This window comes from Hippocampus comes, unplaced genomic scaffold (genome assembly GCF_001891065.2).
Source record: "Hippocampus comes isolate QL1 unplaced genomic scaffold, H_comes_QL1_v1.1 scaffold39, whole genome shotgun sequence".
NCBI classification, from domain to species: domain Eukaryota; kingdom Metazoa; phylum Chordata; class Actinopteri; order Syngnathiformes; family Syngnathidae; genus Hippocampus; species Hippocampus comes.
The window spans coordinates 3,758,536-3,771,546 of NW_017842054.1; the positions used below are offsets into that span (position 1 = coordinate 3,758,536).

General features: G+C 48.9%; 1 protein-coding gene across 1 annotated transcript in view; it reads left to right on the plus strand.

The window, feature by feature from the left end:
* zranb1b (zinc finger, RAN-binding domain containing 1b) overlaps positions 1-12,222 on the plus strand; it is a 13,968-nt gene extending 1,746 nt beyond the window's left edge. Inside the window, exons 2-10 of the mRNA XM_019860095.1 lie at positions 949-1,957; positions 5,198-5,385; positions 6,153-6,306; positions 7,194-7,265; positions 8,663-8,861; positions 9,899-10,019; positions 10,199-10,328; positions 10,579-10,808; positions 11,510-12,222. Coding sequence (XP_019715654.1) covers positions 1,030-1,957; positions 5,198-5,385; positions 6,153-6,306; positions 7,194-7,265; positions 8,663-8,861; positions 9,899-10,019; positions 10,199-10,328; positions 10,579-10,808; positions 11,510-11,728 — 2,241 coding nt within the window. The 5' untranslated portion in view covers positions 949-1,029 and the 3' untranslated portion in view covers positions 11,729-12,222. The remainder of the gene's footprint in view (positions 1-948; positions 1,958-5,197; positions 5,386-6,152; positions 6,307-7,193; positions 7,266-8,662; positions 8,862-9,898; positions 10,020-10,198; positions 10,329-10,578; positions 10,809-11,509) is intronic.
* Positions 12,223-13,011: the final 789 nt, after the last annotated feature.

Genomic DNA, 13,011 nt, shown 5'->3' on the forward strand with positions numbered 1-13,011 from the left:
TGGGCCCCCCCCCCCCCCCCCCTTGTCTCTTGTTACCAGCCTCCTCTGTGGTACTGTAGGCCACTCTGCCCCCTGTCTATAAATTAACTTTTACCGTATGTGTTTATGGTCCGTGTTAGGTTTCCATCCTGGATTGTTTATTGCGCATTGCTGTGTTGTGTGGCGTCAAATACTTCCACGGCAGGAGCAAACTGTACCGTGTGTACTGGAAAGTCCAGTGTGCACCGGACACTCTTTTTATATTGTGCAGATGTGCATTAGTAGAGATCAACACGTGATACCGGTACTCTGTCGAGCGGATTATAGAAGATCCACCCTGTAAATCGTGAACTCAGTGAAATAAAGCTCAAATAGAAAACAAAAATAAACAGTGTTGTAGATACTGTATGTCTCCACCTGATGCCTCATCTTTTCTCAAGCTAAAGCATGGATTTCATTTTCCCAATGCCCGTCCTGACATCCGTGTCTATAACGCTTAGTGTTGTGCCTGATGACCGACTGGCATGGTGTCGGCCCTCGCGCTGACCTATTGTCCCTTCGCAGATGTGCTCTGACCCCGACATTGAAACTACTCACCTCTTGATGAACATAGGATAATCTGGCCGATATAGATTATCCCCACTGCAAATTGTACATTCACTGTCAGCATGATGAAACCTCCATTAACACTTCAGGCAATGTTTGACGTAACATTATGAACGATAAACTAAGTATAAGGATAGTTCATCTAGTCCATCTCTCGTCAGACTACTCCCCGTTTGATGAAATTGCCACACTCTGATCGCCGGTAGTTTGACACATCGTCGAATCATCATCCGGATCAGACTTTTTTTTTGTGTCATTGTGTTTAAATGAAATTTTATATATCGAAAATACTAGAGGTATCGATCCGGAGAATAGTAACATTGAACATCCCTCATAAAATGTTCCGCATGTCTTTGGTTGCAGTGCACCGTTTGCTTCCGAGTGGACCTGCCGAGCTGACAACCCCACCGAACGGCAGCGAAACTCCTCGGGGCGGGCGCGACGATGACCGAACTGGTCTCCAAGTGGGCCTGTGAATACTGCACCTACGAGAACTGGCCGTCGGCCATCAAGTGCACCATGTGCCGCGCGCAGCGGCCCAGCGCGGGCGCCATTATCACCGAGGAGCCCTTCAAGAGCACCCCGGCGTTGGACCCCGCCGGCCTCGGCAACAGCCCCACCCAGGGGAGCTCCTCTTTGCTCATTTGCCCCGACTCCAGCGCGCGGCCCCGCGTCCGCGCCAGCGATACCCCCGAGACCAGCTCCAAGTGGTCCTGTCACATGTGCACCTACCTGAACTGGCCCCGCGCCATCCGCTGCACTCAGTGCCTGTGTCACAGGCAGCACGCTCAGCAGCACGCCAGCCATCAAGGACAGCCGCGCAGCCCCACCGAGTCGCCCCAGACCTCGGGCTCCGGATGCCGCCCCGCGCCCTCGTCCACCGTCACCGACCCCTGCGAGGAATACAACGACCGCAATCGGCTCAACACGAACGCGCAGCACTGGACCTGCGCCGCCTGCACTTACGAGAACTGGTCAAAGGCGCCCAAATGCGTCGTGTGCGACCACCCGCGGCCCAATCACGGCCTGCTCGCCGAACCCATCGAACTGGCGTCCGAGCCCGAGCGGCAGCAGCTGTCGTCGAAGTTTATCGATGCCGACAGGGGCAACAGGCGGTGCGTCGGCAGCGGCGTGGGGGGCCAGGGGGTCGGCGGCGTGGCGGGTTTGGTCGGGGGCTGCAGCACCAGCCAGAGGAGGTCGCCGCCTTCCTCCAAACGCGAGTCGGAGGTGAACATGGACTTTCAGAGGATCGAGGTTGCGTCGGGGGCCGGGGTTGGGAGTAAAGAAGAGCTCGAGGTGGATTTCAAAAAGCTCAAGCAGATTAAGAACAGAATGAGAAGGATGGATTGGCTTTTCCTCAACGCCTGTGTTGGTGAGTTTCTCGTGTATACGGTGGGGGGGAAAAGTAAGAAGACCTTTAAAAAAATAATAATAATTCTGTTTTCAATGGCCATATAGAAGGGGAAAAAAATTGTGATTCAATTATTTTTCCAAATCATTCAACCCTCAATCCGGTTGGCATATTATAAAGCCTTTTGTTTTCTGTCCAGGCAACATCTGAAGTCATCATCAAATCTTTGTCATGCACCCTCCAAGAGACGTTTAAGAAGCATAAAAACAGATCTACCTCTTGAGCTTCCTTGCGTGCTCTTTCTAACCGTGACATTGAGTCGGGTTGCACGTTGGCCCGCTACTGAAAAAGCACGGCAGTACCTCAGCGTCAAAAACGCTGCAAGCCTCTGTCTTCTTAGCGCCGGTATTTTTAAGAGCGGCTGTGTGCGCTTGGACGGATGGTGAACAAGTGGCCAAACGTGCTTGGCCCCAAGCTATTTCATTGTCCCAGTTGACCGTAAAACAAAGATGAGATAACAACCAACGTCTGCGAGCTAAATGCGACAAACAACACAAAACGGGGGTGTTCTGTCTTTAATATGGTCTGCCATCCATTTGTAGAATTGCACTACTTCTACTGACGGGGTTTTTTCCCCTCTCTTTTTTTGCCATACTACCGTTTCACACTATCGTTATTAAGGTACTCAATAAAAGTATCGGAGTCCAAAAGAATAAGTCGCCGTAGCTTGCGAGTACCTGATTTTGCCTTAGCTTGGTGAAAAAAAAGTCAAATAAAGGATGAGAAAGACCCGATGTTTATTCTCCACACAGCATCGGGTTTACATAGCCCCCGTCCAGATTTGATCATTTGTCTCCTCGCATGCCGATACGCCGCAACGTGTGTGGCTATCGGCGAGCGAGTGAAACACAGGCAGCGAGTGCCCGGCCACCCACACTGTCGACTGGTGAGTGTGGAGTGGGAGGATGAACATTCGAAGGAAAACGAGATTTGTTATCCCCCCACCCCCCCTTTCCTCTTGTCTTTCATGCTACTAACACCGTGCTCTTGAAGTTCTTCATGTTCCGTTGGGTAGAATTGATGGACGCTTTGAGGCCGAGGGGACGTCAACTTGGCAAAGAGGTCGTAACCCAATTGTGCTGTCGACAATCCGTCACATGAATTTGTCCTCTGTTGCTAGGGAGGTGATGCGTGACACATGCGGCGCGGGCTTCCGACGGGGAGCTGTCGCTTTTAAAAATAGAGTGACAAGTCGAGCCGCGGTCAGATATATATATATTTATATATATATACACCGCTGGACGTCTTGAGCAAGAGTCGTGACTTTCAGCCTGCATTATTGAGCACCTGACAGCGACTTCCCGTCAGTCATCGCGTGACAAACGCACCGTCCGGCTTTCAGAACGCACTGGTCGAGTGCGCTTTCACACTCGGTGTCATCGTGTCACTTTGAAATACTTGGTGAGGTTGTTTTTTTTTTTTTTTTCCTCCTGGAGCATAAGACATCAAAGTATATGAAATAAGTACAAGCACGCATTAAAATTCATACGGATATATATTTGCCAGTCCTCCCATCTTATGATTTACGAGCTTGTCGACTGGTTTCTTTGCTGCACTTTGGATCAGGGTTGCAACGATTAATAACGTGAAATATTTTGACTAGCGTTTAATCCTTGTTTCGTTCAAAATGGTCCAAATCGTCGAAATTTCAGCCTCTCAGCAGTAAACATTCTCGCATTTCTCGAGTTTTCGCTGAGTGCACTTTTCAAAATAAGACATAAGCAATCGTCTGCTTTTACTTTGGAAAATAACAATTTCGCCTATTTTCTGACCAAGAAGTGAATCCTAATCAATTTTGGTGTGTGCATTTTCGGCACTGTCAACAGGAACTAATGTTGCATTTAAAAAAAAAAGCAGATTCACCAACGCTTAATGATAGAGTAGTCAATTATTCAATTGCAGCCCTGCGATCGCATTTGGAATGGGAGGAACCTGGCAGATCGTCTCGCTGATCTCCTTTCCCACCCGTGTGATTGACTCCCGTCTGTGCTCAGCCGGAATTGTCAATCACAGATGTAAGATGCTCGACGTTCTCTCCCACAAGTGTCCTCGGGCGAGCGCCGAGCATGGCGTCTTCTCGAATGCGGGCGCGCAGGGCCGGCGGCGGGGCCGCGGGCACGCCCACGCCACTCTGCTGGTTTGTGATTCTCTCTTGTCACACACTGCATTGCTTTTGTGTAGCCCCCCCACTTATCTCCTCATCGCTTACAGCGCTAGCCCAGCTCCACATGGCACGGCGAGTCCTTCCACCCACTCCATGTCTCTCTCTCTTTCTCTCTCTCCCCGAGCGTTGTTGTGCACGGGAAAAAAAAAAGCGCCACAGTGTTTCCATTGCTGTCAAGAGGATGCTGTAATTGTTGGATGGGGCACCCAAGATGTACGGCGTACCAGACATCATTTACGCTTGGAGATTTATTTCATTCTGAAATGACTCGCTTGGCGTAAACAGTTCATTATGACTATAATTCATGGAGATTAAACGCCAAAGGCACGCACGCACGACGTAATTAAATCCGGTACCGGCGCTTCATCAAAGCTCTCGTATTGATTGCTTTGATTGGCACTGTTTGAGAGTTATTCATTAAGCAATGTGCTTGTCATTGCGATGGCAGTTTACGGTGGTGTGCAACTGTGCCGCTTTGTTCTGAGAGAAAGGGGCGTTGCAAAATATTAGAAACCACTCGGATCGTTGTATTTGGTCTCCTCACATCGGCCGGCTGTATCCAAAGAACTTCAACCAGATCTCATATCATTTTATGCTTCAATTTATTCAAGTCTCACACACATTTTTACTTTCGTGTACGCTCCAAGGCGATATGGTTCAGTGCAGAGTAAAAATACAAATGTAAAAATTTGCTCTCAAATGCCACATTTGCATCTCAGCAGCGTAAAACGAAGAAATGCACGCAAGGGGATCTACTCACATCGAAATCGGGCCTCTTAAAGAAGTCGATAATAATCGGAGAAGTATCGGATTTCAATGCCAGTGCGAGTTGCCGCGTCAACGCGCAGATCGATTCCACGCTGTTAATACAGCGTGGAATGCAGTGTCTGCAAAAATGACCCAAATAAACACGCACCAACACCCGCCGTAAATGTAACTGAGCAGAAGTGTCCAAAGACGGTCCAAATCTTTGCTTCTCAACGACCTGATGGGGTATGACTGCACCGCGCTTAATTTCCTCTCGTCTTTCCACACAGGCGTGGTGGAGGGCGACCTGGCGGCCGTGGAGACCTACAAGACGTCGGGGGGCGACATCGCGAGGCAGCTGTCGTCCGACGAGGTGCACCTGCTCCACCGCCCGTCGGCGTTCGACGTGGGCTTCACGCTGGTGCACCTCGCCATCCGCTTCCAGCGGCAGGACATGCTCGCCGTGCTGCTCACCGAGGTCAGCGGAGAGCGCGGCGGCGCCGGAAACGCGCGCGCGTGCGTGCGCCTTTGTGTGTTGGTTCGTGCCTGAGGCGCGCGGAGCAGCTTGCTTTCTGACGGCAGCGTTATCCCAGATTATCTGTTGGCCGCGCACCTCACCTCACCGCGCTCTCGCTCACTGGCCCAATTTGCCGTCAGAGCGGGTCAGCCGGTGAGCGCCGAGCGAGACGTCGGCGCATGCCTGCAAAAATGTTTGAAGCCGCCGGGCGCAACAACTGAAAATGTTTCAAATGCTTTCCTGTTGTCGTCCTCACTGGCACGCAAGATAAATCACATTAGCGAGAGACAGTGAATCGCGGTCGTTTTCGACTCTCAAGGCAAGGCGGCTTTATTTATTTTGCAACATTTCATACACAAAGTAACTCAGTGTGCTTTCAGTAGTTCAAAGTACAATATTGAAAAACATTTACAAACTAAAGACATTTCAAAAGAAAGTGCGGAAATAAAAGGCGTCTTCCTAAAATGATTAAAGGAACATGCAGTGCAAGGAAAAGTTCGTAACGGAACAAAATGTATTTTAAAAATGCTTTAAAGGACCTCTATCGTTGGAGGGCGTTACATTTTCACTGGATTTAAAAAAGCATGCTCACTTGGGGCTCACTTCATCTCTGTTGGGAGCATAACAGCTAAATGCTGCTTCACCATGTTTGCTTTGAACTCTTGGTTTCCTCCCGCAATTGTCTAAAATCTCTCTCTCTCCTTACGTGACAACCCCCCTCCTCCCAGGTGTCACAACAGGCCGCCAAGTGCATCCCGGCGATGGTGTGTCCCGAGCTGACGGAGCAGATCCGCCGCGAGGTGGCCGCCTCCCTCCACCAGCGCAAGGGGGACTTCACCTGCTACTTCCTCACTGACCTGGTCACCTTCACCTTGCCCGCAGGTCAGCACCACCACCGCCACCGCAGCAGCATGCTAACGGAGCACTAAGAGGCTGTTAGCTCCAACAACCCACAGGCTGTGTGTTTCTGTGCCTTCCCTTCTGCTAGTTTTGAACGCTGTCCAGATGAGACAGTTTACCTCTGGCTCACAATCTGGACTATTGTTTAAAAAAATATGATCGCTGGTTCGACGTGTGCGGGACAACGGCGACCTTGGCTTGTAGCCACCAGCGGAGAGTTGCACTATTTTGGCCGCGCACAGTCGATGCATTCATTTGTCTTTTCGTCAAAGAATTGGCTACTGTGTTGACAAGAGCCACCCGGCATTGACGGAAAGCCACTGGTTATTGTGGCCAGAACAACAACAAAAAATTGTGGCGTAGGCCTGTGTTCAAATGCCAGTTTTTTTTTTTTTTGTGATCTTCAATCAAAGCGAGACCAAGATAAACCATTGGAAAAACTTTTCCCACAACTAATGTGACCCATAATCTGGACAACCCAATTGGGGAAAAAAGTAAGGTAAGAGAGGGATGTTAAAAAACAAGTGAGATCATGTGGTTGCGCAAGTGCGCACACCCTCTCATAGCTTGGGATGTTACAGTGTTCAGAATTAACCAATCACATTTAAATGGCGATTCATTTAAATGGCCATTCAAAAAGCAGCCGATGAACCACAAATAAAGTTCAGCCGTTCATACGCGACACTGTAAATGTGGCGCCTTCATTCATTAGCAAACACGACCAGAATAGAGTAGAAAGCCTTTGTTGTTGTTTTCTGGAGTTTCAAGTTTGTCGAGTATAAATTCCATTGAATATCCACTTTAAGAAGGTACTACTTTTAAAAAAAAGTGAAGAAATCTTTTTTTCTTTCTGGTGTATTTGTTTTCAGATATTGAGGATTTGCCCCCAGCCGTTCAGGAAAAGCTCTTTGACGAGGTTTTGGACCGAGACGTACAAAAAGGTAAGCTATACGATGTCGTATTTAGAGCAGTGAGTGCATGTACAAATTGCTGTTGGAGGGAGTTAAACCAGATCCAGGTTGACGGTGGTCCAAAACACACACGCTCACACACACACACGCGCGTGCGCTTGCACTCATCCTCCAATAGGAAGCACGCCAAGTATTTGCAGTGGTTTATTCATCGCACTTCCTCCCTTGCCAGAACGGTTAGTGTCTCCTTGATGGTTCTCCCTCTGCCAGCTGCTTCTTTTCTCGTCTTTTTGTACAGTTCTGAAGCCTTTTTTTTTTCTTTTTTTTTTTTTACCTTTTCCCAGACACACGCACGCATCGCCGTAAAAGGCAACGCTTTACCTCACGCGCATTGAGTCACAGGAAGGGCGTAAGGATCACATAACAAGCATTTGGGATTTTACTTTTGCCAGAAATGTGGACAGAAAAGACTGCTGGCCCCCCTCCCCCCCACCCCTCCCAGTTTAGATGAAGAGATTAGGATTTAAAATGTGTATCACGTGGTTTTGTAAAGCGCTCGGCGACTTTCTGCGCCACCCCCACCCAGAAAGTTTCTCTGTGATGCACAAAATGCAGCTTCCGATTCCAGTCGCTTGTTGCGTCAGCGACGCACTGAGGAGGTCCGCTATTAAATAGATTAAGCTCGCTGTGCTTCAAAGAGAGCACGGCACGCTCGACACAAGTGGCTTGTTGTCTTCCCACCGGGTCACATGTTCCGTCCGCCCTGTAGCAGAGTACAATCTCATATCTGGTGTCATATTTGTAACTGGATTCTTTTTATTTTATTTATTTATTTTTTTTGTCGCAATAAAATTGCCCTGTACGGACAATCGCCCACAATGATTCATACGCTTGCTAAAGAGTGAGTTCAAGGGGAGTTTGTTTGCAACTATGCAATAGCGTGTGGAAACACAAAACGTTCGTTTTTCGCCAGTAGAGGTCACTCTACTGAAAAATGGAATGTCGGACTGCGCTGTTTATTCCTGAGAATGACAATTCGACATCAATTGAAAGAAAAAAATGCATCGACATTGTTTACATTTTATCGGCCAATTTTGAGGAAAATTTTGGCTGAACGAAATAATCCTGATATCTTCTCAATCAACTTTAGAATACTGCATATGTTGATTTTTTTTTTTCTTTTAAAGATTGGCAATCTTTTGTCACTGTAAGATAAATTCAAAAATAGGCCATCTCGGCCTTTTGCCATGTTCTTCTTGTCTCATATCCAACATACCCAGCTCGAATGAAATGAGAGAAAAAAAAAACATCACTTGACCCAAACAGTTGACCGGGATTGGATCTTGTCAAGCTGTTACCACGGCAACAGCATCGCCAAATCACACAATGTGACAGCAGTTCCGTGCCCATCGACCGTTTCTCCCCAGAGCTGGAGGAGGAGTCTCCCATCATCAACTGGTCGCTGGAGCTCGGGACCCGGCTGGACAGCCGGCTCTACGCCTTGTGGAACCGCACGGCCGGGGACTGCCTGCTGGACTCGGTGCTGCAGGCCACCTGGGGCATCTACGACAAGGACTCGGTCCTGCGCAAGACGCTCCACGACAGCCTCCACGACTGCTCGCACTGGTGAGGCGCTAAAAGGACAAAACGCATTGCGACGCACTTCGGGCGCTCGCTTCCGACATTGTGGCGCCGGCGCCACTTGCCGCCTCTTTGGTCAAGAACGGGTGACGTGAAGCCGCGGTCGGTGGCTCGTGAATGTGCAGCACGCGGCGAAATTGCTAAGCTAAGAAGCGAGGAGGCCGTTTTAGTCCCGCATAGCGGCGCGCTCTGCGGCTGTCGTCTTTTCTTGCCTGTGGTCCAAGAAATTTCAAGTCGGCCAAGACCCCGCGGTCCTTCCCTGGCAGCGGACCAAGCGCACGGCCCGCGGCTGCTGCGGAGGCCGCACTCGGTGCTGCCTTCAAGGACGGCAGCGACAGCAGCTGAAACGTGACATGCGGCCGGCTCGCGTTGCTTATGTTTTACACTTCGATGCAACGCTTGGCTTTGAAAAATGTGCCGCATGACGCCCCGCCCCCCACTCACTGGCACATCGATCCAAACGGAAAGCGTTCACTGGACCTTGTCTTGATGAAATTAGCCCGTTTTGAGCGGGTGTCATGCCCATTCTTCCAGGGACGACTAGGATGAAACATGATTATTATACAAAGGAGTTCATTTGCTCCTGTGTCTAAAAGTCCAAGAGTTGTGCACACAAAAAGGATTCCCACGTTCCTAAATTTGCCTGCACACAGTATCAAAGCTTTGCTGTTTTTGATAACTTAACAGCCATTTAACTGACATTTTGTGGAGATGTGTTGCTTACTGTTGCCAGGGCAGCTGGGGAGGTCAAATGCAGCTGGGCTAATTGTTTTCGTTATCATGACCAGAAGTGGCAGAGCCAGGGGGTTGTGAGAAGGCGAGTGGAAATCAAGCCCCCCCCCAAACAAAAAAAACCAAAACAAAAATCAAGCGTACGTCTGCTAGCTTTATGCTAACATACATGCAAAATACCATCAACAGGCTAACTGAAATCATCAGGCAACTTATTTTAGCATATAACCTGCAGTAATACATACACAGAAGTCGAACCCTTTGAAAGTCGAGTGTGTTTGTTGGCCAAGGTTCTACACGCGCTGGAAGGAATGGGAGTCGTGGTATTCGCAAAGCTTCGGCCTGCACTTTTCCCTCCGGGAGGAGCAGTGGCAGGAAGACTGGGCCTTCATCCTGTCGCTGGCCAGTCAGGTAACGTCCGCCTGTCAGAAATTGTCAATTATTCGAGGAGATGATCTATTGATGCCTTTGCGAGTGCTTCCTGCATTGCAGTAAGCGGAGGTGGGTTAGCGCCAGGCTGCCTGCGTTGTTGTTTTGTGTGGCCGCCGTGCACAGTAAGCAACCCGATGCGTGTGTTCTTTCCTCCGCAGCCGGGGTCCAGCTTGGAGCAGACTCACATTTTCGTCCTCGCGCACATACTTCGGAGGCCCATCATCGTCTACGGAGTGAAGTACTACAAAAGTTTCCGTGGGGAAACGCTCGGGTTCACTCGCTTTCAAGGTGCGCAGCTCCGAACTCTCAAAAGTGGGCTGCATGGGCGCCCTCTAGTGGTGTGGTGAAGTTCTTGGCGATGAAAACATGAACCCATCACATCTCAAAACACCTTCTTACACACGGCTCTTAAAGACAAATTCATGAAAAGGCAAATCAATACATTTTCTGAGCCACTTTATCCTCACGAGGGTAGCGGATACTTCTGTGTTTAGTTGTGAAACGTTGCTGATGATGCATTGTGTGTGTGTGTTGCTAGGCGTGTACCTGCCTCTGCTGTGGGAGCAGAGCTTCTGCTGGAAGAGCCCCATCGCACTCGGCTACACGCGCGGCCACTTCTCGGCCCTGGTGGCCATGGAGAACGACGGATTCGACAATCGCGGCGCCGGCGCCAACCTCAACACGGACGACGACGTCACCGTCACCTTCCTGCCGCTCGTCGACAGCGACCGCAAGTTGCTGCACATCCACTTCCTCTCTGCGCAGGAAGTAAGTTCTTTTCATGATTCCCATCACCCCCCCTCCCCCTTCCCATTATTTTGACACGCATCTATGACCACCGAAATCATCACATTTGCGTCATCCCCATGTTAGGTACATTCCAAAAATTCACAGCTGGCAGGCAGGCTATTATTTTTCTCATTCCCAAAATTCAATTGTCGCAAATTTCAACACTTCCAACCCAAACCTCCCCATTCGTTCTCAGTGTGACATTCGACACAAGAGATTCACATTGTTACCGTTTGAAATTCAAAACATTCAGCGCATTCATTTCACCTTGGAAAACATTTTGTATCTGTCCATCCGAGCGCATTTAATTCACCTTGGTAACCATTTTCAACATGCCCTAAATTTCCACATCCGACAAAAATTCCCCATTTATTCCCCTTCCACATCATTTAATATCATTCTACATTTTTTTTTTCCATTTAGCATTTCAGCATTCACTCGCAAATTCTTTCGCATTTTTTTCTAGATATAAAATTGGCTGAATTAATTTTAGTGTATTAAAAGTAAAGATGATTTAAAATTAAAAAGAATGACTCCTCTATAAACTCGATATCTGAATATTGTAGCATGCTCCATTCCAATGTCGCGAAACTCGATGATTGCCGTTCGTCGCCCCCGCCGAAGTGGAAACGCGACGAGCGCAAGTCAACGATCTGACGCCGGCTTGTGCGTTTTGCCAGATGGGCAACGAAGAGCAGCAGGAGAAGCTGCTGCGCTCGTGGCTGGACTGCTGCGTGACGGACGGCGGCGTGCTGGTGGCCCTGCAGAAGAGCTCGCGCAGACGCAACCACCCGCTCGTCACGCAGATGGTGGAGAAGTGGCTGGACGGATACCGGCAGATACGCGCCTGCGCCGCGCTCTCCGATGGCGAGGAGGAGGACGACGACGACGACGAGTGAGCGCTCGCTCGCCAGTTGGGACTTTGGGGCAAACTGTGACGGGCGCGGAAAATAAAAAGGTTTACAAATCCAAACCCACCCTTTCCCCCGCCCCCCACCTCCCATTTGTATCTCCACCGTGACGGATTTGCTCCATGTCAACGCATGGATGGAAAGCCCCTTTGAAGCATTCGGTCCACAAGCCGAGGCTCCGTGTACCTTCTTTGTCCTCACGAGTAAGACAATTCAGTGCGCTGGTTGAACAAACGGGGTGCATGAGGAGAACAACCGTGTCTTACTAGTGATGTTTGTTTGTTTTTTTTTTTTTTTTTTTACACTGTGCGCTACCACTTTCGGGTTTTTCATCCTACCCGTCACACTATTTGGCCCATACTTGCCGCTTGAGCATTTATTTGTTATCCATCTTAAGGTCCGTGCACTCCTTCGCCCTTTTGCTCCGACCAGTAAGACAGTCTAGCGCGCTTAGTGGAGCGAACATGTCTTACTAGTACAAACATAAGGTGAATATCAATGGAATAAATGCATAAGTAACATTATAAGCCTTAGTTTATATGTACAGTGTATATATAAAATAAGCCTCAGTTGAAGGTCCATGTCCTAGTATGTGCTTTATCCTCCCTTAGTAAGACGATTCAGCCAACCAGTCGGAACAACTGTCGTACTTGTACGTTTTTGTTTTTTTAACTCGTGCCACATTTGGCCTCAAGCCATTTGAGCATTTATTTGATATCCAGCCTCAGGTCCCTGTGCTACTCTGTGCTTTGTCCTGACTAGTAAGACTACTATACAAAACACTAGTCGAACGACTGCGTCTTGCTCCCCCCCCCCCCCCCCCACACACACACACACACACACACACACATTTTTGTTCGTAACTGCACACTAGTAGGACAACTACATATTACTTTTGAAGCACTACCGGTTATTTCGGTGCTACGAATCTAGAAGGACTACTCGTACGTGACATGGCTACTAGTTTGGCCTTGTAATACTAGTGCAGCATAGTCGTTTGTTATTTGGTGTAATTAATTGTGTGCTGGTAGGCCCAAAAAGTGGTACTGGGCGTACTAATACACGGAACTTAAGCTGGCTAGCCATTGCCGCATTTATTCATTGCCCTTGATAACTAGCCGAAGGTCGTAGCAAAAACAAATTGTATTCCCGGTGAAGACAAAGAGCATACTAGTACATGGACGTTTTAAGATAAATATCAAGGATATGGGATGAATGCTCAAAGGGCTTTCCATAATTATGCATGTGGTTGTTGAAATGAATTCGACGTG